A 22,890-nucleotide genomic window follows, 5' to 3' on the forward strand; every position below is an offset into this window, starting at 1 on the left:
TTCACATTTTTAAGCTTTTATTTTATGCCACAGATCAACACTAAGTAAGATGTATTTGCAGTGTGAAGGGAAAAGGACAACATTGTTTACATAACGAGAGATCTGGATAGCAGTTTTGTGTTCTTCCACATAGTTAGCTGTATCTCCTTCATTTTTTGTTTTAAGTTGCATATGGGGGTTATTTTTTCTTTCTTACAACAATTACCGGTATATAAAAAAACTATTTATCTAAGAATAATAGTTATAAGGCTGCTGGTATGATTAACTCGCATCTTGCTAAGCCTTTCTGGGAAATTCGATGACTGATATCATGGTAGATTTGAAATTGTGAAAGGCTCTTTCTATTTCCTTTTGATAAATTGAACAGTGCTACATTGTGCTACATATTTCATGACCTAACCCTGCTTTACAAATCTTCAGAACTTGATCTCTGATCTGTCTTCTAACTGAATACATTTAGACTCCACACTTTCTAGACTTGTATGGTTGAAAAAAAAATAGGTATCAAAGTTCATTTTCTGTGCAGTTTACAATTTAGCGCTACTTTGTGTTGGTCTAGGATATATAAAGCTAATAAATTTGATTGGTTTTGCAGTTTATAACTTTGTGAGAAAAAATTTAAAGAAGTGAATGAATTTACTAAAGTCTCTTTAGACTTACTGGTTAAAGTCACAGATGTCTTCCACACGACTCTAACCTTGAATTTAGGTGATATATTTAATTTATACATATTATTGATCATTATGTCAGTCTTTTTGTCTGCAGTGGTAAATCTAGCCTGCATTTGTTATAAATATGTTGTCAGCAGCTAAAAAAAAGTTCAACTTTTCCAGAGGGATTCGCTTCCTGCAGATCCTGCGAATGCTGCATGTTGACAGGCAAGGAGGAACCTGGCGTCTCCTGGGCTCGGTTGTCTTCATTCATCGGCAGGTACAAGATCTCAGCTCTAAATGTGCAGTATATATCAAGTCCTCAGTCATTGCTGCCATAGGGCTTTTCTAACTGTTATTAATAAGCTGGAGGCCATGTGTCTGGGGAGTAATGGCCTTTCCAAACCATGTATTTTTTTTCTTGCTAAGCTGTGCAAATGGAGGGTCTTCACATGAATATACATCATACAGTCAAAGGAGTAATCAGAGTGGAAAATAGGACAAGAACAAGGATAATGGTGAAGTTGGGTTGGGTTTTTGATTTTATGGACATAGTAGCTGGAGAGGATTATGTCTTTCTCCAGGGTGTCATTTAACCAAGACACAGAGGTGGCTGTGATTATCCCCAGTGGCCATGGTAGTTGCCTTTAATGTCCATATAAAAGTGATGAGTGATATGCAGGGTGTCAGGAATTTTACTCATCCAGGGCCACCTGCTGTTCTTCCTTGCCTTCATGATAGCTGATGACTATATCACTTACAGCTGCTGAGAGTTATCGACAGCCACTGATGTGAAGACGCTTAGTATTGGTGCAGAGAAAATTTCCCAAAAGACCTTTTTTCCAATCTGAGATAGTAGATGTTGACAGCTCTGTTAGAACTTTTAAAGGTATAAAATGTTTAAGAAAAGTTCCCCTATATCGTTGATAGTGCCAGATGGTGATGTCAGGATAGTTATAATGCATTTTTTTTTTATAAATCCAGAGGAATAATTATTCATGTCATAATATCTGGTGCCTCTTAATAGGTGCTTTATTAAGGCAATGGGAGAATGTAGAGCAGAAAGCAAAGAATGTGTAAATCTGTTTTATACTCAGGATGCCATGTTATACTATATATACTGTTGATCCTTCCTTATTTATAAGCTATAGCTATAGCTTTCTACATGTTGAATTACTTTTTATATGATCTGTTGCAGGAAGGATTCCCTGGTCTCAGCTCTTAGAAATAATGATCAGAAGTATTTTTGTCATTATTTCACCATATAAAAATTTTGCTGAGACAATAGGATCAGAAGGCACACAAACAACAGAATAAAAGAATTTACAAAAACTATGAGGATGCTTAACAGAAACCCTTAAAAATATAAAATGCCACCTGAAGATAAACTCAAAGTATGGATCATTAAACACCTTTTTTTAGCTCTTTAAAGAAACATTAGAACCAGTTTTACGACATATAGAGACATATTTGTAAAAAAAAAAAGAAAAGAAAAAACATGTCCAAAGAAAAAGAAGAGAAATAATGAAAACAAGTTTAATGTCTAACAAACAAGCAACTCTCGCCATACAGCAGAACAAACAATAGATGGTTTAGATCAATGCATATTCATATGTAATAATCATGTGAGAGAGTGGAGACCTAAATCCAATTCAGATTTTATGGCAGGACTGTAAAAGTGCTGTTTATAAATACTGGGAGCTGATTTCTCCAAAATGTTTGAAGGTGTAAATCCATACAAAGCACACTTTAGGTTTTTAATATAATAATATTAATAATATTAATAATATTAATAATAATAATAATAATAATGATAATAATAATATTAGTTTGTGAGTGTTGGCATTGATGAGCACCAGGAGATTAATGCCTTAGTAAAATTCACTGTACATAATTGATGTTAAGGACATTATATTTATTTTTTTTGTTTTAATACTCTTCAAATCCACTAAATTTTTCCTCTCTTATTTGAAAACAGAGGAAAGCTGATGTTCACACAAAAGATGGAAATTTAATTCACAACATGTTCTCCACAAACAAAAGCTTTGCTCTATCTATCCCATGTTTGCCTTGGATGTAAGACAGTGTGAAAGAAAATATGAGGGTGTCAGCACCAAATTGCTCTCACATATACAAGCTGGATCCATAATAAGCCTCAGCCTTCACACATAAACACCAATGGAGTCTAATAGAGGAGTATGATTACCAGAGTGACTCTCTCAGAGTCCTTGTAAAATTCAGTTTTGATTAAAGGCATCAACGATCCATTTGTGTGTCGTAAAGATGTTGTCTCTGGGCAGATTATACTTCCCTTATCCTTTTCTCAGTGTTTCATTTTTTCAAATTAAATTAACAACCCACAGAGAGAGAGAGGTAAACCTTATCAAAGAAAAACACAAATCTTAGCAACGGATTTCTTATGCCATTATTTTTAATGACTAGCCTTTACAGAATTAGAAAAGGTGGCCACACAGTGCATATTACTAAACTAAACTAATATTTGTGTGATGGTAAGGATTCTTAATTTTTTTTTTTTTTTTTTTTATGTTTTTCGAATTGAAACAAAAAATGAATAATGGGAAACAACAGTTTTTTTTTTTTTTTTTCTCAATTTGTTTCATTAAATAATATAAACTTATGGAGAGTTGTTCCTTTTGTTCAATTGATCCTTTTCCTAACAATTCAGAATTGATGAAGTGTTAGTAAGCAAATTTTTATCAATTTTATTTCGGGCTCTGAAATAACCAGGAAGTAGTTTTGTTTTTGGGACAAACATGAAACTTTACTGTTAATTATTTGGATGTTTTTTTTTCAAAACATGTGCCGCCGTCTGACATGTTGTCTGTAGCACTCCCCTAACTGAATATTTTATTCAGCATCCTGGTGATAACAGCTGCAGTTCATAATTCAGTTATTTAACAGTGGTTAGTTTGAAGCAGCTCTAAAATAGACACTAAATAGAATGATTTACAATACTAATCACTGAGGCATTTTCACATGTCACCTCATTTCCACAGTTGAGTGTAATGTGCCAACTCATGCTTCGACTTGGTAAAATCCTCATGTGGGATGGAATATTTTATGCTTTAGCAACCATACATCTTGATTATTTCAATAGGTTAGGTAGACTACGGCATGTTTTACAGACCTAAAAAGCTGGATATATTTTAAGGTTGTTTACTTTGGGCCATACCATTTAAAAAAAATATTACTGAGTTATTAAATCTGGATGACAATTGATTGGTGACTAGTGATAAAGTTTTAACTTTGACAGAAAGTGCCCTTTAATTGTTTTCCTCAAAGTATAAATCTATTGAGGTCAATGGCATATGGTAAGCACACGTCTCTCAGAGGACCTTGCCAGGTCAAAACTATCAGAATACTATTCAAGGAAACATTGGTCCATTAATTTTTTACATGTTTTTGTGACAAACAGATGCAATTAAAATGCAGCAATGGCTAGCTGTTGATAAGGGATATAAAAGTGGGTAATGTTGTAAAATTAAAGCCTAACAGATGGAGTTGAATTTTACTCATCAGGAAGTAATTCCAAACAAGTTCAAAATATACTGGGTAGCATGAATTATTAAGCAGAATTTGAACCACACAGTTAGTGATTAATATCTTGAACCTTTTTCATATCTTCCAACTTAACCAGAAAAGGTTGCATTTCCTGCAAAAAATGCAAATGTAAATGCTGTATGCAAAGCTGTTATCTGAAAATGGCAGAACCAAAGAGAAATTTAAATGTTTGAAATTGTATGAAATTGCAGACAACTTAAATGCTTAATTTCTGAAATTACCAAAAGAAACATGGCTGAAATGTCATTAATGAGTAAGAAAAAGAAAACTCTTAATGCCTGTCCTGACAGATGGAAGAATCTATCCAAAGTTGACAACAAAAACCCTGCTGAGATCTAATAAATTAGCAAAATCAGCAGAAAAAAATTGTATAGTGAAACTGGAATCTTATTTGGTTAATCTAGTAGGATAGTGACTGAAATGTTAAAGAATACGGTATTGGATGAGGAGCTATGTGTAAATTCACTGGTTGAAATGTTAAGAATTGGCATAGCTGTTGCAAAACTTTCAGTTGACCAAAATATAGAAAAGAGTTTATGATGGCAGTAGTCGAGTTGTAAAAAAATGGAAGGGGGGATGGTGGAATTCTTTTTTTATTTTTTTGTGGAAGTATACATAGCCTAATTAATATAGTCTATTAATCTAAAGCACTATGCATGGTATGGTTGTTAAATGCCAGGTACGCTGTTCATTGACTTTGACCAAGGAAACTTTCAGTAGAACTGTAGTCAGTCCCTGGACTGGCATGGCTATCACTGCCCCTACATAGTTAGGGACAAATGCAGAGGAAAAACGTCCCACCGGGATCAGCTTTACAGTCATGGTAGGCCACTTCTTTGATTTTACTTTGGAAAATCTTTTGGCAATTAATCTATTAAGATTTGGAACAAAATGTCACAAAACATTGCAAATGAATATCTGAATCCTTTCAAGTCAAACATTTTTTTATTCAAATTTAGTTCATTTGAATAAAAATTTCTATATGATCAAAATGATGAAATGTTACACGGGATGTCATGAGGGGAAGGTAATTTAAGAAGGAGGATGATTTTTAAGATTTTTTTAAGAAGGGGGATGCCATCCCCCTCAACTTGAGTACTGGCAATAGGTATTTAGAGTTAAAGAGTATACTTGTTGCAGGTTTTTTTAGCACAACCAGCCTGAATGTGATCAAAAACAAACATTTCAGTAAAATAGTTCTTTACGGACCTTTAAAAAATTATATACATGGTTTACACATAAAAAACAGGGGTCAAATCCTGCAAATCTTGTCCAAAAATTAAACTGTCTCACTGTGAGGGATTGGCCTCACTAAGGAAGTGAAGGTGCAGCATGTCCCCCGACACTCTATGAAGTGATGTGTGTGTGTGTGTGTGTAGTCTGAGAGGACAGGACAGAAGATGAAAACAGGCATAAAATACCTGCATTTTATGTATCCCATTAAGAGTACGAGAGAGCAGAGGCCATCTCTTTGCAGCCTGCGATTCTTTACAAATATGGCCTATTACAGTGACTTTGTTTACATACAGCTGCGGCTAAAAAGTCTGTCCTCTCGGCCAGGCTTTAATACATGGAGGATTTTATGCCGAACAAATGCTCAAAACTCTGGCATAAAAAGTCCTTCTTAAACTGATCTATTGGGTTGTTTTTGGTCGAAAATATTTTTTTTAAAAGACCCAACACTGTTAAAAGAGAGGAACGTTTGCAAAATGTGCAAAAATGGCAAAACTTTGTGTTGAACAATGATAAATAAATCAATATGTATAATAGATACGGATAAGAGTGTTTGATCGTAACAATTAGCAAGCTTTGCAAAAACAATTATACCAGTGTTTTTGTTTCTACACAAAATGTTGTGCCATTGTGATGAGTTAAAAAAGGTGTAAAAATAGATGTTTGTTTTGAATTGTTCATTTTTCAGTGATTGGCAATTTTAATGCTCGCAAACAACCCAGCTGTGTAGCCAAACCACTACTGATATAGATAGTTCCTTTAATTGCAGTGCTAGAACGGTCTGAAGATTATGTGAGCCAATTCAGACTTATTGTATTCATGTTTTCACATCAAACAGTTTAGGAGAGATGGTGATTAAAAATGTTGTATAGGGTTTCAAAGTCTCCGTTCTTTGCTAAGATGGCCTACAGCTGTTACACCTTAATGTCTGCCGTTACTGTTACCGGCATAGCGGATCTTGTCCCGAACAAATTCCCTTTACTCTGGCTTAATAAGCCATATCAATGTTATTCTTCCTCCGTTCAAGACAGATAGGAGAAGGAAGTGTTGGGGCTGTTTTTCTGTATGGTACGGAAGCTAGTGCGACCTGAACTTAGACTTTGTTTTTTAGGACTTAGACAAATTTTGTCATTTTGTATGCACAGACTGAATACAAAACAAAATTTTGTTGCATACTGCTTACAACAGTGTAATGATATTGCAGTTGGAGTAAGACAAACATTACCAATATAAAGTGCAGCAGTGATCAGAATTTAACAATGTATAAAAGAAACCAGTTTAAATTCATGGTGCAAACGGGGATTACTATGAAAACGTTCAATGCGATGCAAAATGCAGTAGAACATTCAGTTGTGTCCCATTTTGAGATTAAGGATTATAAAAGTTTTGCAACTTTGGTAGTGCGAAATAATCCAGTTATTAATTAAAATAATCCAGAATGGTATTTAAGTGTTAGGTACTATGACTATTCTGGCCACTAGGGACCGCTGTTGGACACCTGTCTATCTTGCTTGTATTTTGGTTGTAGGTTTGTGTTTCCCTCCTCTGCCACCTGTTGTCAATTGTGCAATTAGTCTGTGTATTTATGCTCTGGTTTTTGTTTGTTAGGCACTGAGTCTTTGTCTAGCGTCTACTGTATGTCCCTGGTGAGCTACTCTGAATTATTTTTGTGCTTATGATACTTTGGGATCTGGCACCTTAATGCTTCTTTTATGTGTAGGAGAACTTTTGGTGTTACCAAACATATTTTTGTTCTATTTTCGATCCTTTGTACTACTTATTTCTGAAATGCCCCAGGACTTCTATTGTGGCTCTTCTGAGTTTTTTTGGTCATTCAACTGAGTTATGGGGAAAAATAAAAGGACATCTCTTGACTGGCATCTCTGCACTTAAGTCTTTTCCATCTACCATGACTGTAGCTCAGTGGTTACCACTTCCACCTGCCAAGCCGACAATCTAAGTTCAAATCCTGGGTCGGTCCTAACATTAGCTTGTTCAACAGTCTGATGGCGGTGGTGAAAATTTTGTTGCAGAATCTGCTTTGACGCACCTTCCCAAAAAGCAGCAGTGAGAACAGTCCATCTTTGTGAGGGGACACTGATGATCATAGGGCTCTGGTGTCTATGCCTCAGAGCTTCCCTTCCAGTTCTTTTCCTGGGAACATTCTGCCTAGTTTGACCACTTGAATACTACATAAAAAACACTAATAACAGTGGTAAAAGTTTAACAGAATTTATTCCAGATCAGATCGACTCAGAACAGAGAAATTGCAGTGTGTTGGCAAGCTGTGGGCTCAGGTGGTCAGCATGCAAAGGCATCCAAAGATATAAAGTACTTTTTAAAACACACGGCACTCTTTGAAAAATTAGGGAATTTTGCAAAGTCTGAAAAATGTAACTATGATTAATAAATCCTAAAGTGTAATAGATACATATATGAGTGTTAGACTGTGGAACACATTGCCTTTGATCAACAACACTCATGTTTCTTCAAATAATGATGTGGCCATTGTGATAATGTAATAAAGTGAATCATTTTGAAAGCTCTTAGTCTGAGGCTTTTTCAGTGAAAGAGCATTTTACTGCCACCAAATTACCCAGCTGAAAGGAAAAACCATAATAAATATCGAAATCCTGATATAATCCCTACTTTTAAATTTATGATTTGATTGTGGAAAAGTTGAGTGAGTGAGCAGAATTAGTTTGCCATGAGTAAAATGCTTGTGCATCATAAAGTGACACACTAGCGGCACAAACATTCAGTCATTGACTTCAATTATAAAATCAAAAATCTGTAAAAAAAAATGTTAAAAAGTTTGAGGCATCACTGAATCAAAACTGTAAAAGATTTAAAAAAAGCTGAGCTAATAGAAAAAAGTTTCAGAAATGTTTTAAAAGTTGAATGGTTGTTTGTTGCTGAAAATATAAAGACCATTCATGTCAGTAGCAGTGAAATTTTGCAGAATAGGGCTAAATATTTCGAAAATTATAAAATATATCACTAGCAAAAGGGATAGCTGAACGTTTTAGAGGTTAGATGGTGAAAATAGCAAAATAATTTGTAGGAGTAGATGTGAATCAAATGTTGAAACTAAGAAGAATAATAACAAAGAAAAAAGAAATAAACAGAGAAACAGCTTCTACAAACTCACAGCATAATTTTAGGTAGTTATTTATTGAGGCTGAAATATTATGGATAAAGTACTTTTTTTAAATGCAGCATAAAGAGAGAGAAAAGCACGCTGACTTTCAGTCTAATTGAGGCCAGAAAAACAAAGCTGCAGGGGTACAGATTGTGTTTGTACCATTTTCTCATTTTCATTTGCTTCCTATTTTTTGCTGTTGCAGTCAGTGGTAGTACTTATTCGCTCCACCGGCAATATTGGTTTCACCACCCACCCACCTTTTTTTTTTTTTTTAAGCTGCAATACATTGCGTTTGATATGTTACCAACAAAAAAAAACAAAAACAAAAAAAAGTGCCTTGAATACTTTTCACATATCTTTTTTATGGATCAGTTATTCGTGTTATTGATGGAATCAAGGACAGTGCAAACACATCCACTCTCAACTCTGTCTTCACTGTAACTACTGTATATGGGAGCAATCAGTGCAACCTGATCATATTCTACAATTTTCTTTTACTTTATATTTCCTGTTTTCCAATACACCTTTTAACATGACTCATGTGAAAATAGTCATATAAAGGGGATACTGTTTTGTTCAAAATAATGTTGGATTTTGAATTAAAAAAATAAAGAAAATGTCTGAATTATTTTAATTTGCTTCATGTTGCTTTTAGCACAAAAGGTAAAAATAAAACTGCCATGCTGCTCATTATCTGACCCAGCAAATTTATACACATAACTTTTAAGTCACTTAAATTAAGTCATAGTGACATTAAGAGGTCACTTTTATAAATTCCAGTTAGAATCTAGCTTGGAAACTATACAGTTAAGTTCACTTTATGATTAAGTTGGTAACAGTTTTTTTTTTCTTAAAAAAATTCATCAGTTCTATCGAGTGAGCGACTTTGCAGAAATAACTCTGCCTTGATGAGAATTTAGCCTTTAACCTTGCACCATTAATTGCATTGTGTTGTTGTCTTTGCAGCAGTCTTTAAAAATAGTATTCAAATAGTAGTAAACAGGAGAGCTTCCTTTTAAAAAGAAGTATCCTTGAGAACAATTGTTTTATGATGATGGCCATTTGTCACGACTGACCAGGGATTTTCTAAGGAAAGCAGAACTGCCTTGATATCTTCGGAGAGGCTTCATCTTGAAAGAGCTCAGCATTTGGTATGAAATTGGAGCCAGTTATAAAATCTAAAGAATAACATTGTATACAGTTAGAGGCGACACTATCTCTAGTTTTTGTTAGATGGAGTAATTATTTCTCTAACAACTGATAGAGTTTAATAATTATGTTATTTTTTTTACGGATTTTAAAGACAGCTAAAAAGAGGCTCTAAATCAGATAAAATATACTTACATTTTTATCAGATCTCCAACTACAGCATTAGGGAGCACAAGGTTTTTTTGGGCGTTATAATTTAGAAATACTTTAGAAGTGAAGCAGGTCATGTATAAAACCCTCTAAAATTAGATCTAAATAACATGACTAGGTCCCATATGTACCGTTGTTAACATTTCTACTGTGTATTGCGTATAGATCTTTTATATAAGCAAACTGACACTATAGGCATTCAAATAAAAGTATAAGTGCATTATACATTTAGAGGTTACCTAAAAATAGTGAGTGGTTGATATAAGTTGGAAATAATTTTTATGATACTTTGTGTGTATTTCAGGAGCTGATCACCACTCTGTATATTGGGTTTCTGAGCCTGATCTTCTCCTCATACTTCGTCTACCTGGCAGAGAAAGATGCAGTTGATTCCACAGGTTCCACTGGCTTTGGGAACTATGCAGATGCTTTGTGGTGGGGAGTGGTAAGTCTACCCATGTTGGTTTTTGCTGATTGTATATATATTTGTACAGTTATTAAAAAAAAATAAGCATACAAGTGTTCCATCTGTAGGGCTGGGTATTGTTCAAAAATTTTCGGTTCCGGTACCAATACCGATACCTTCACTTCGATACCGGTTCCTGATCGATACTTTTTTCGATACCAGTTTTATAATATCAATTCGAAGAAAACGAAAATTACACAACATAAAAAAGTACAAATCTTGAGTTTTATTCTAAGCTCTGATTTTTCCATTTACATTTTTCCTCTTACATAAAAAAAAAATAACCAGTGTCTAATATTCACTGTTACATTGTGAGGACCTTTTTACTTAGCAGTTTTCCTTTAGAAAAATGACCATGTCTGACAAACAAGCCCGTTGAATGGGATCCTACTGACAGCGCACCGCTGGTATGTCGGGGTCTGAGCGGCTTTGACAGAAATAATATTGGAAGGCTGATATTGATGAACTGACTGCACTGATTAAGTTTTCAGGTGGATTTTCCGACTTAAAAACATAATAAAACTACTTTATTCCCACTAATAACAGCAAATATAGCTGCAAGGCAAATAAAGGATAGAGTAGCTCCGCCCAACGCGCGTCAGAGCCACTTTTCGACCGCGCAGCCAGAGCAGCAAAGCTTCTTCAGAAGCGCATCAGAAGCTGTTACAAGCAGCAAAAAGGAAGCAGCAGACGTGATTTTGCTGCTCCTGCTGCATCCAGTTTGAAAGCAGCATTATTCACTCCGCTCTGGCTTTGCTCTGCCCGCGGGCTGCTGAGAGGAGGATGGTTGCGCCGGCTGCGGTCCGCTCTTCTTGCAGTCAAACACCGAGCAACTTTCTGCTCTTAAATTGTTTCCATGCACGATGCATTGCATTGCGCACTATTGGCATCAGTCTTAATAAAGTGAAGCCACACTTTTGACCTGGGGGGCATTTTAAAGGGGTTCCATGACGCTGCAACCAGTTCACAACAGATACACATGAACCCTGGCTGTAGGCGTGACCACCTGTGTATTTTTCCTGGATGACGCAATCACGTTAAGTGTTACAGCCAATCACCGAAACTTGGTACCGAAAGACGAGGCATGTTTCGATACCCTGTAGAACCGAAGCATTTCGGTCGGTACCATAAAAGAACCGAAGTTCGGTACCCAGCCCTATCCATCTGTAGTACTTAAGAAGGAAAGTAGCCTAGCTGATGCACTTAGTGAATTGTTAGCAAATATGACTCACTCTATTAAAGCAGAAAAAGATGGCAGTTTGCTGATCTTGAGTGTAGTGTTTTTCAACAGCCTACTAAAGAGTAAAACAGGCCCTGAGATTGTTTTATGTGTTCCCTTCATCTTTACACCATCTTGAATCTGTTAAGAAGCTGCTGAAAACCCATTTATTTAGTTTAGCTTTTATCTAGTTTTAGGCTATATGATGTGGCCTATATGCTGTTTTTATTTTGTTTTGTTTTTATGGTCATATCATTGTGAAAGTCTTTGTTGTTTTTTATCCTTTGAAAGATGCTATTTTAATAAAGTGCTCTTAGTAAAAGGCATCAGCAATGACAGTGATTGATAGGCAGTGGAAAAAATCAATCTCTATTGCCTAGAAATCTGGAAAGGGTTAGAAGACAATTTCTGAAAAGTGTTAAGTTAATCTTTTTAGAGATGAGGAAGAAAATATTCACAAATTAACATTTATGATAGTTGCCAGTCTTCCGAGGAGTAGATGTCTCTGCAAATTTACCCCTGAGTCAGACTGTGCCACTAACAAAAATTGTAGTATATCAGATGCCACTGCAGATCTTAATGACATACTGAATCAGTCATTTAGCAAAATGTCAGCTCTTCTGGAAGAAGGACACAACTACAAAACACAAAACAACTCATGACAAATGTGAAATCTTATAATTATGTGAGTTATAGAATTGTGCATCATTTTTTAAAGTACTGCATTCATGCATAAACATGTAATTCATCCATATGAAATTTCTACTTGGTTTTATTTATACACTTTGGTAGTTCATCAACTGTGTTAATGATCGTGCTTAAATAATCCAACAGCAAGGGAGATATTTGGACTTAACTTTTACAAATGTTCTAAATTGGAGTTTGCATTCATATTTTTTAGACCAATATAGATTTGTTGTCATTTAATACTAAACTACACCTTCCCATCATGCTGACTCCAGAGTAAGACTCTAACCTTAGGTAACCTTTATTCAGTATACTTTTTGATAATTTCCTGCTAAAACCATTTTTTTTTTTTGTTCTCAATGAATAGTTGTTTTCTTATTTTCTTCTCTGTTTAGAAGGAATTGTTAAAGGCATACTGAAAGCTGGTTAAATGTTTTATAAGTTTGTGCTGCATCAATGCATGTTATGTATATGGGCTTCGAAATAGTTGGAGACTATAAAGATGTAGTGATTTTTTTAAAAAGAGACATAAGACTGTTTTGTTAATATTGAAATGGTCAATATAAACCATTTCAATAAATATAGGGGGAGTGTTGGCCTAGTGGATAAGAGCTCTGAGAATGTTGCATGTACCCGGGTCGATACCCACAGCCTCCACCCTGGGTTCCCGAGCAAAACCCTTTACCCCTGATTACTTCCCAAAGGAAGTATGAAATTGCAGACAATGAATTTCCCCATTGTGGGACAATAAAGGGATTTACATTACAATATTGTGTTGCTTGTTAAGAGTATTGTATGTTTAACATTTGGGCAGAAGATTTGATTAAGAGTTACCTTAAATAATTATTTTATGAAAAGAAAACAATATTAAGATAATTATTGTATATCACCATACAGCTCAATATATTAAGATATTAGTTTTGGTTCACATCTGCAAACAGAAAAAAACCCTACTCAAATTCATTGTCATATAGTATCCAGAATAATAATAGATAACATACATTTTTTAACAGTTTTTATACAAATACAATTGTTTGCAAATCTTTTTTAATTATACCTGCAACGATATCAAACATGACAGTTACCTAGAACATTCCAAAGAAAAATCTATAAAGCTAATTTTTTACAAAAAAATATGGGTGGGATTAAAATAAGAAAATATATTAGGGAATTAAACAAATTAAAATAAATCAAATTAAAAATGAAATAAAAGAAGTAGAAAAAGGAATATATTGCAGAACTATAATTTATTCTAGAACAATTATTTTTTTTGCTCTAGTTGTTTGTATTAGTTTTATGCAAAACCTTAAAAACATCAAAAAGTCTAACTTTATAGAGGAAAAGGATGGAAAATGTCATCACAAAATAACTTTTTTAGAGGGAGGGTTCATTGTAAGTTTATCAACACCAAACATCCTTAAAGCTGGGACAACTTCCACATTACTTTAAATAAAGGGACTGCTGTTCAGGAAATGTTGTTCAGAAAAGTATTTTTGATTAGGACACATGAAATGTAACGACCATACGGTAATTTTCAATGTCTCTGTTGCCTTTGCACCTATTATTTTATATACGCTCAACAAAAATATAAACGCAACAGTTTTGGTTTTGGTTCCCCTTTTTATGAGATAAACTCAAAGATCTAAAACTTTTTCTACATACACAATAGAACCAATTTCTTTTGTTCAGATAATTCATCCCACATCACAGGTGTGCCATATGAAGATGCTGATTAGACAACATGATTAGTGCACAGGGGTGCCTTAGACTTCCCACAATAAAAGGCCACTCTAAAAGGTACAGTTTTATCACACAACACAATGCCACTGATGTTCGCAAGATTGGAGGGAGCGTGCAATTGACATGCTGGCAGCAGAAAGCAGAAATGTCAGCCATTGTCTTGAATGTTAATTTCTCTACCATAAGTCGTCTCCAAAGGTGTTCTACAAAATTTGCAGTATATCCAACCAGCCTCAGAACGGTAGACTGCGTCTATCCACACCTGCCTAGGACATCCATATCCAGCATGTTCATCTCCAACATCGTCTGAGACCAGACACTCAGACAACTGCTGAAACAATCAGTTTACGTAACCAAAGAATTTCAGCAAAAACTCTCAGAAACCATCTCAAGGACAGCTCATGTAGTCTAGTATCTTGTTTGCAATTAAGGATAAAACTTAGTACCTGTGGTAATGTGTCCCGAAGCATATTCAGTAGTGATCTGTATCTGTTTATAGTTGCACATGCACAAATGAGCTGTTTGTATGGATTGTGCTTCTCATATAGATTGGGCAGTGACATGGCATCTGGCCAAAGTTTCCTTATCAAATCATTCCATTGGCTAATCTGAGTGTACACACTGATTTATGATCTGGGTTCCTTGTTGCACTCTCAACACATCCGCACAGTAATCAGTGTGAGCCATGAATTATTGTCCCACATTGGGAAATAATTATTCTTGGTGCACCAAGGGCAGGACAGTCTTTCACAAGAGGGGATTCAAAGCTCAAGCAGCCCATGATGCGCCGGATGGGAAACATTGTCCTATCAGCTGTTATTTTTAATGGAATCCTGTCTATTACCACCTAACTTGTATTTAGGGGGTATCCTAAGACAGACTTTACCTCCCAGATGTGCTTACACTATACAAGAGCCTCTTCCTCTCAGCAGTGCAGAAGCTTCTGCTCTTTTTCCGAATACCATGGATGATGACTGATGCCATATGAATCCAAAAGGCCTAAAGGAGAGCACACTGCACTCCAAAAAAAAAAAACTCAAGCTCCTGAACAGGTAGATACTGCTCCGACTGTTCCTGTAAGCAATGTTGTATTGTGACACCAGTGTAGTTTGCTGTTCAGGTGAACACCTGAACCCCGAAATTCCACAACCCAACAAGTACACTTACCTGCTGAGAGCCTGACGGATCAACTGCTTAGTTATGTAAATTAATGAGACTCTAGTCCCTTGAGACTCCACTCAAACCTTTTGGAGTTTAAAGAACTTTCACAGACATGCAAAAGGTGGTCTGCAACTGACCTGAGAAGTACACGAGCAGAGGATGTAGAATCTGGACTTGATACTTGCTGTATTAAAGTCTACTTTTTCAATTTCAGTTCCCTGGATAAGCACTTCTGTTGGTGTGAAGGGTCTGTGACTGGAAGTCCACTAGCAGTTAGGTTTTCCTCCAATTGATTAAGAGGTCGCTCTGCTGACACCATTCCACACAGTTTTAAGTTAGATGTTGGTACTTTCTTATGATGAGGTAAACTATGGCAGAGTTGTCCAAGAACTGGGGAGTTGCTGGAGAAGTCTAAAGTGTGGAGGGTAAACAGGAAAGGTGCCAGGACAGTTTCCTGCATGGTTGCTGTACTGCACACCAGCCTCTCAGTAATACAGCCCTGTGTCCTCCCATATTGTAGCAGCCAGTGTGTTATAGTCCCAACCAAGGGGACAGACAGTAGTTAACCACTGACAGCTCCAGCCTGTCCCTCAGAATTCAGTAAATTACTGCTTTATAGCTGGGGAATAGTTAGTTTGGATATTGTTAAATACTATAATCAATAACAGATTTGCTACTGATCTTTATTTATGAACAGATTTTTAAAGTATTGTTCTTTTAAAGTACCTTTACTACCCTAAGGCAGTATTTCTTGAACTATAAGAGGTCAAACACAGTATGTGTTTTATCCGAGTTTTTGTTCTGAAGTAGGAGTGGGTAAACTCGTGGGTAAATCCAGTGGGCTGCTAATGCAGGCACTAACACGAATATCGAAGAGAACATGGGATGAACTTCAGCTTTCTAAAAACTCCAGGGTCTGTTAAAAGCACACACATGTTCAATTGCATCGATAATCTTTCTTACATAAATGAAAGTCATCGATAATCTTTCTTACATAAATGAAAGTTTCTGTTATCTGATATTTATCCATTTTTACACACAGTGATTTTTTGCTCTTCTACAGCAGGAACATGGGAGAGAGAGCCAAAGAAGATAAAAGTTCAATAATAATGTGGTCAGAAAGACGGTGAATTTATTTGACACAGCAGGTGTTGTCTTGAGCATTTCCCTCTTGTTTGAGATAGGTCATGTCTTAAGGACATGATGATTTTCCAGGAATCACAAATTATACAATATATATATACCGTATATAGATATATATACAATCTGCTTAATTTATTTTTTATCTGTGTAGTAAGGCAAGGCAATTTTACTGATATACAGTAGCATATAAACAATTTAAATAGCGTATATTAATAAAAACATGAAGAGGATAGAAGTGATGCATTAATTACAGAATATTATATGAAAAAGTTATGACTGAGAAAAATTGAAAAAAATATCTGATTATTCAAAATGAAACAGACTAGAAACTTATAGTGTGTGGATAACACACTCAAAGGCTCCTCTTTAACAATGGGTTTTATATACATTTATTTAAAGTAAACTGAGGGTTTAATAATTTTTACAGCTTTCTGGGAGTTTATTCCAGATTACTGGCGCATAAGCATTAAAATTTGTTTCTCCATGTTTGGTTTTGTTTCTGGGTATGCAGAGTAGAATAAACCTGAAGGCCTGAGAAGTCTCAGTGGTTCCACTGACAGCAAGTCTATAATGTATTTTGTAAGCCATTAATTGATTTACACACCATCTGAAGTATTTTAAGTCTGTTTGCTGACATGTGGGAAGCAAATGTAATGATTTTAGAACTAGGGTAATTTGCTTCCCTTTGTTTGTTTTTGTGAGGATGCAGGCAGCAGTATTCTGAATCAGCTACAGCTCTGAAGACCTCTGAAGACACCTTTGCAGTAATCAATTTTCTTAAGGATGAACACATAAATTATATTTATCATTTATTATTTTTTTTTTATTTGTCTGACTAAGAAATGTGTCCTTTATTCCCGGAGAGGTTTTTTTAGATGATAGAATATCAACTTTATTACTGACTATATCTGCCTTTGAAGATTCAGGTCTTAGTCCATCTGGACACCCAGATTTAGCCTGATCTTTGTTTTCTGGCTGTATCAGTGAAAGTTGTGTACTTACTTTTGAAAGCTCTTTTTTGGTCCAAAGACTATTATTTTATCTTGATTTAGATGAAGAACATTCTTGCAGATCCATGCATTAATCCAATGCTTAAAGAGGTTTAAAGTCACCTATAATGTACAGCTGTCTGTACAATATGGTTATGGTTGCTTATTGTTTTTACAATTATCTAAGTTAGGGGAAGCATGTAGAGATTGAATAAAAGGCCCCTAAAAAGGATCCTTAGGAAACACCATATGTGATTTTTGGGGCCTCTGATATAAAGTTACCTATTTACACATTAAAGGTCCTGTTCTACAGGTAGGATTTAAATCGGTATGCTAAGTAGAGTGATCAACAGTGTTAAATGCTTCACTAAGGTATCTATGTAATTATATGAAACATTATGTGATTTCTTTTTTATAGCACAGATTTATATAAAACATTCAAATATTATTTTTTTAAGCATAGGTTGAAACTAGGTGAAGATATTGTTAAAAGACAGCTAGATGGGTTTCAAGATTCAAGTTTCTACACCTGTTCAGGAGGCTTTGTATATTTGCGTATATTTGGATACTCAGGCATATACCACTTCAAGCCATTATTTGAAACATACATGATTGTTCTTATTTGCTATGTGGTGATGTTGTGAAGGAGAGTTGTGTTGATCAAGGTACAGAAAAAAGTTTGTAAGTAGCATAATAATTTGGAAGTTAATGATAGACTTACAGAACAGTGCCCGAACACAAAGACAAAGAAAAGCTTAAAATAGGCAATTATGCCCTATTTTGTGGGAGTGAATTACAATCCAAATATAATTAATTCCTGGTTGTTTTTTTCATGCTTTAGGAAAAAGTTACCAAAAAATTTCATGTAATTTATAGTTCTGCAAGGTATTGTAGACTGACCATAAAATTATAACAACTGCAAAGTATAATGCTTGATGTGGTAAACTTTTGTACCAGAAAATCCTTCACATGTTTCTTTTTTTTATTCAACTTAAAACTGCAAAGAATTTCCATATGAAGTTGTTTAAATTTATTAGTATGCTTGTAGGTGTTGTTTTCAAAATCAAGCAGTGATGAGATTTTCTATTCCTGCTTTTATTTTTAAGGTGACTGTGACTACAATTGGCTATGGAGACAAAGTACCACAAACCTGGATTGGAAAGACCATTGCATCCTGCTTCTCAGTGTTTGCGATCTCTTTTTTTGCTCTGCCTGCAGTAAGTGGAAACATTGAGAGTGTTTTCTTTGTTTTGTGAAAATGCAAATGATTAGTTTTGAAGGTCTTGTAGTAGAATTATAATACTGTAAGCTATAATGCATAATTATCTAGAAACGAATAATAGATATAACAGGCACAGCTAACAAAACTAAAAGCATGACTGTCTGTCAGAGATGGATTACATATTCAATGGACAGATGACACATGAAAAAATAAAAGCCATGAGTTAAATTAATTGACATTTGAATTAAATCCACAGGTGTGCACCATAAGCTACTAAATTATAGACTCCCAGGCATATCAACCAAGCGAGCAAACATTTGGTTTGTTGTTTTGCTCCCCCTGACACTGACTGGAAGAAATGTAAAGTAGTTAAAACTAAAGTCGGCATATTGGATGTAAATACACACTGTCTTTCTATTTTGCTTAAACAAAAAAGGGTCATTTAAAATAACTATATGAACTGTAAGACATCAATAACTTACTGGATTGTTACAAAAGAGAGACAAAAATAGTTTCAAAGCTCAAGTCATGCTTCTTAACCCTATGAATTTTTATTCAGGACAATTTTTAGACACAGTGGCAAATTTTGTTGAACAGATTCGGTTATCTACAACTATAAAATGATCAAGAAAATCAGTACACTACCTAAAATATGAATGAGTATTAGATCATAGAGAGAATAAGTGTCAAGCACCTAATGATTTCTGAAAAGATTATCTTGGACTTTATTTTTATTTCAGACTCAATTGACCAAACTGGATTGACTCACTTGTTTAGATCTACAGCAGCCTCATTTAATATAGTGAATGTTATTTTTTATTTTATTTCTTTAGCAGTGGAGGCTTATGCTTAGAAACCACTCTGACTAAGAGTCTTACTTACTGATTTCTAGAGAAAATGCTCCCATTAACAATGTATCTAAATATTTAATACTTATGTAAGCAGCATCTTAATGCAGTCTGTGTAAATTTGTGTGCCTTAAATTCTGTTCTTCAGTAAAATAAAATGTTTTTTTTAATCTTCATCTTTAGCTTTTTTTCAGGTCAAATCTAAAGGAGTAATGCCAACATTAAATGTTCAGTGGAATTATATATCTGTGCACATTGAATTGCTTAAGCCCATGTCACATCTTAACCATTTAGCCAGACGTATCAGAATCTTATAAAACACTGGCATATGCTGAACTTTCTATGTGTTTTTTCAACTTTGGGTGTATGCATAATGAGTTCACAGTGTATGTGTAACAACAGCCTAACTTATGCATAACGCACGGCAGCATAATGCCCATGAAACGTCACACGCCAGTGTCCTGAGGGGGGCACCAATGTGTCCGGAGGCATCCGGCCTGCAATAAAAGATTTATTTGGTCACAGTATTAAACTAGCTGCTGTTTACCACCAGCCTAAAAAAAAAAATAGAATAAATAAATAAATAAAAACAAAATGAAAGAAAGAGGGTTTGTAGTCGCAGCAGATTTGGCATCATGTCTGCTGTGAAGTTTGTTGGTCGTGGCCATGGGTGTGAACACAGAGCATCCCTCACACTCACCTTCATGCTCACCCTATGATGTTGATGAAGTCTGGAGGAGTACAGATGTTTTCCTCCTGTGAACCCCTTTTATACCAAAACGCTGCCCTGAACCAGTGTGTTTCAGCGTACTGCAGCGTGCTTCAGCATCGTCATAACTTATACAAAACGTACCCATAACCTATCCAACATATGCCATTGTGTTTGCCAGATATTCCATACGTCAGGCATACACTGGCTAAATCGTCACAGTGTGACAGGGGATTTACTTCCAGCTGAAGAGATAAAGCCCTAAAAATGTATGCTTTGTGTTGCTGTTTCATATTTCTGCTCTGATCTCTGTTCAACGTGTTTTGTTCTCACTGTTGTTTGTTAGTACTTTTATATAATGGTTATATCATGGTTTTAAAGGCTTGATGTAAACATAAAGAAGCATGTTAAAAGAAGTCTGACATGGGTTAAATAAAGTTGCCTTTATATACAGAATCTGTAGTAATAGAGGTGAGAAACATCTATCCATCCATTTTCTCCTGCTTAGTCCTTACCAGGCCCACAGTGAGAAACACCATTTTAATATTTTTAGTGACAAGTATGAACTATCTAATCCTCTTGTTCCTATAATATATTTAAAATATGTGAATATTTTGAAACTGTGCTCAGATTAATTTAACCAGCATTCAATATGGTCACTGCCTCTAAAATGTAAAGAGAAAAAGAATGTTACAAAAATAAAGTTGACTTCAAGAATCATACGTGGTATTTAACATAATATTTATTTAAAAATAAATCTAAGATTTGGAGACTGAAATGTTTTTCCAATTAAGCATCTTATCTACACTCTTTCTTGCTAACATTCATAGCCACGTCTGTGGGATAAAAATGAAATAAACAAGAAAAAAATCTCCTATTTGTTGTTGCTGTTGTTCACAGGGAATTTTAGGCTCTGGCTTTGCCCTGAAGGTGCAGCAAAAGCAAAGACAGAAACACTTCAACAGACAGATCCCTGCAGCTGCCTGTCTCATACAGGTAAAAAACACAAAAAAACAACAAAATTCAAAGAAAATCTCAGAAAAGCTTGGGGCTGGGTCCTAACTCGTATTATTTAGACCAAACTGTCATGCATCTTTTTCTGTCTCTTTAAAAATGTGGTCAGGGCTGAAGTATATCCTGTCTTTGCAATAAATTTCTATTTCCATGCCTCTACAGACATCATGGAGATGTTTCGCAGTGGAGAACTTTGATTCAGCTACATTCAAGCTGTTTTTGAGAAAGAAATCCAACATCCCTGCCTCTCTATCCACCCCCAAGCAGAAAAAAATGGTAATAGTTTTAAAGATTTCATTCCTCTTCTTTTTATCACATTTTCAGATAAACTCACTCAAAAAATATAGTTTGAAGGGAATAGACATGTAACTCTGTGAATTGTGAATCAAGACCAGTTAAAATGTGAAAGTTTATTTCCTTTTTTGCAAATGTTTTTCTTTTTTTAATCCGTTTTATAACATTTTTCTCATGTGAAGAAAGAGGAAAATATAGGACAGAAAGTGCAGCACCATTTGCAACTATATTGGAGAGACTTTAGGAGCTCGCATAAGAATACTGCGTAACCCAAATCCCTTGATACTCTTCAAACTATGTCACACATTGCATTTCTTGTGGCTTGGATTTTAAAAAAATCATACCGGATTATGCTGATGACTTGTGACATTTAATTATCTTCTTGAGGTAGGTGCATTTAACAGAGAGCAATTTTTGAATAGGTTTCAAAGAAAGACAGAGAAAAGACATCTATGTAAAGATTTGTGCTGGTTTTGCTTTTTTTGTTTTGTTTTAATCATATGTTTCAGATCATCCAGCTAATTCCATTATCAGATGAAGACAGAATTGGTAAACAAGAAATAAGGTTGTTTCATTTAAGTGGTGGGGGGTGGGGGGGGGGGGTGGTTGTTGAAACTAACCTAGCTTAATGTGAGTATCTTAACTGGATTTAATTTTGAATTTACACACTTGGAGCGAGTTTTGGGGCGGCTTAGAGCACAGCTCTGCTCCTTAAGAAAATTTAGCAAATTAATTGATATTTAATTTCACAAATTAATAGCCACACATAAAAAGCATGCACACATAAAAAGCAGCATTTGGGTTTTTATTAATTACACAAGGTGTCTTGATCCTGAAGCAGGAAAGCAATCTAAGAACATCACAGTCTAATTACCATATTTGATAAGATGTTGCACTTCTGAAATGTTAGTTGTATGCAGGATGGTATGTATTGCACATCCTATATCCTACATCTGTGTCATAACAGTTTATTTTCTAAGGGAATATTAGTGATGTTTTTATCTTTTTGGTCAGCACTATATTTTAGCTCAGAACTCTTTTATGAATATGATATTTACCTAGTCTCTTTCTTATTGTTTAACTATAAACTCAGAACTTTTTTTTTTAGCTTTATCCTTATTGCTTGAATGAAATCGGGATTCAATCTACCTTTAAAGTAGACAGGTTGTAATTGTATAGGAAAGACCTGTATTTCTGTGACCTTTAACCTTATTGATGATTTTATTTTAAATACTGTTGGCTTCTTGTGTCAAAGCACATAATGAAAGTCAGGTGTAGATCACCTTACACATTTAAATCACTGTGACTGATATGAGGCTAGAATGATTCATAAAAAAACATTTGTAAATGTGAAAATGGTAGTGTAACATCAGACCTATTTATCACATTTTCTTAAAAAAGCACTATAATATATGAATATACTCTTTTA

The 22,890-nt window shown here is 35.0% G+C and overlaps 1 protein-coding gene across 1 annotated transcript in view; it reads left to right on the plus strand.

The window, feature by feature from the left end:
* Positions 1-22,890, plus strand: part of kcnq1.1 (potassium voltage-gated channel, KQT-like subfamily, member 1.1) — a 73,457-nt gene that overhangs the window by 25,839 nt on the left and 24,728 nt on the right. The window contains exons 5-9 of the mRNA XM_038270586.1: positions 834-930; positions 10,274-10,414; positions 18,481-18,591; positions 21,054-21,149; positions 21,330-21,443. Of these exons, the coding sequence (XP_038126514.1) occupies positions 834-930; positions 10,274-10,414; positions 18,481-18,591; positions 21,054-21,149; positions 21,330-21,443 (559 nt within the window). The remainder of the gene's footprint in view (positions 1-833; positions 931-10,273; positions 10,415-18,480; positions 18,592-21,053; positions 21,150-21,329; positions 21,444-22,890) is intronic.

This window comes from Cyprinodon tularosa, unplaced genomic scaffold, assembly GCF_016077235.1.
Source record: "Cyprinodon tularosa strain WSP-4 unplaced genomic scaffold, ASM1607723v1 ctg77, whole genome shotgun sequence".
NCBI classification, from domain to species: domain Eukaryota; kingdom Metazoa; phylum Chordata; class Actinopteri; order Cyprinodontiformes; family Cyprinodontidae; genus Cyprinodon; species Cyprinodon tularosa.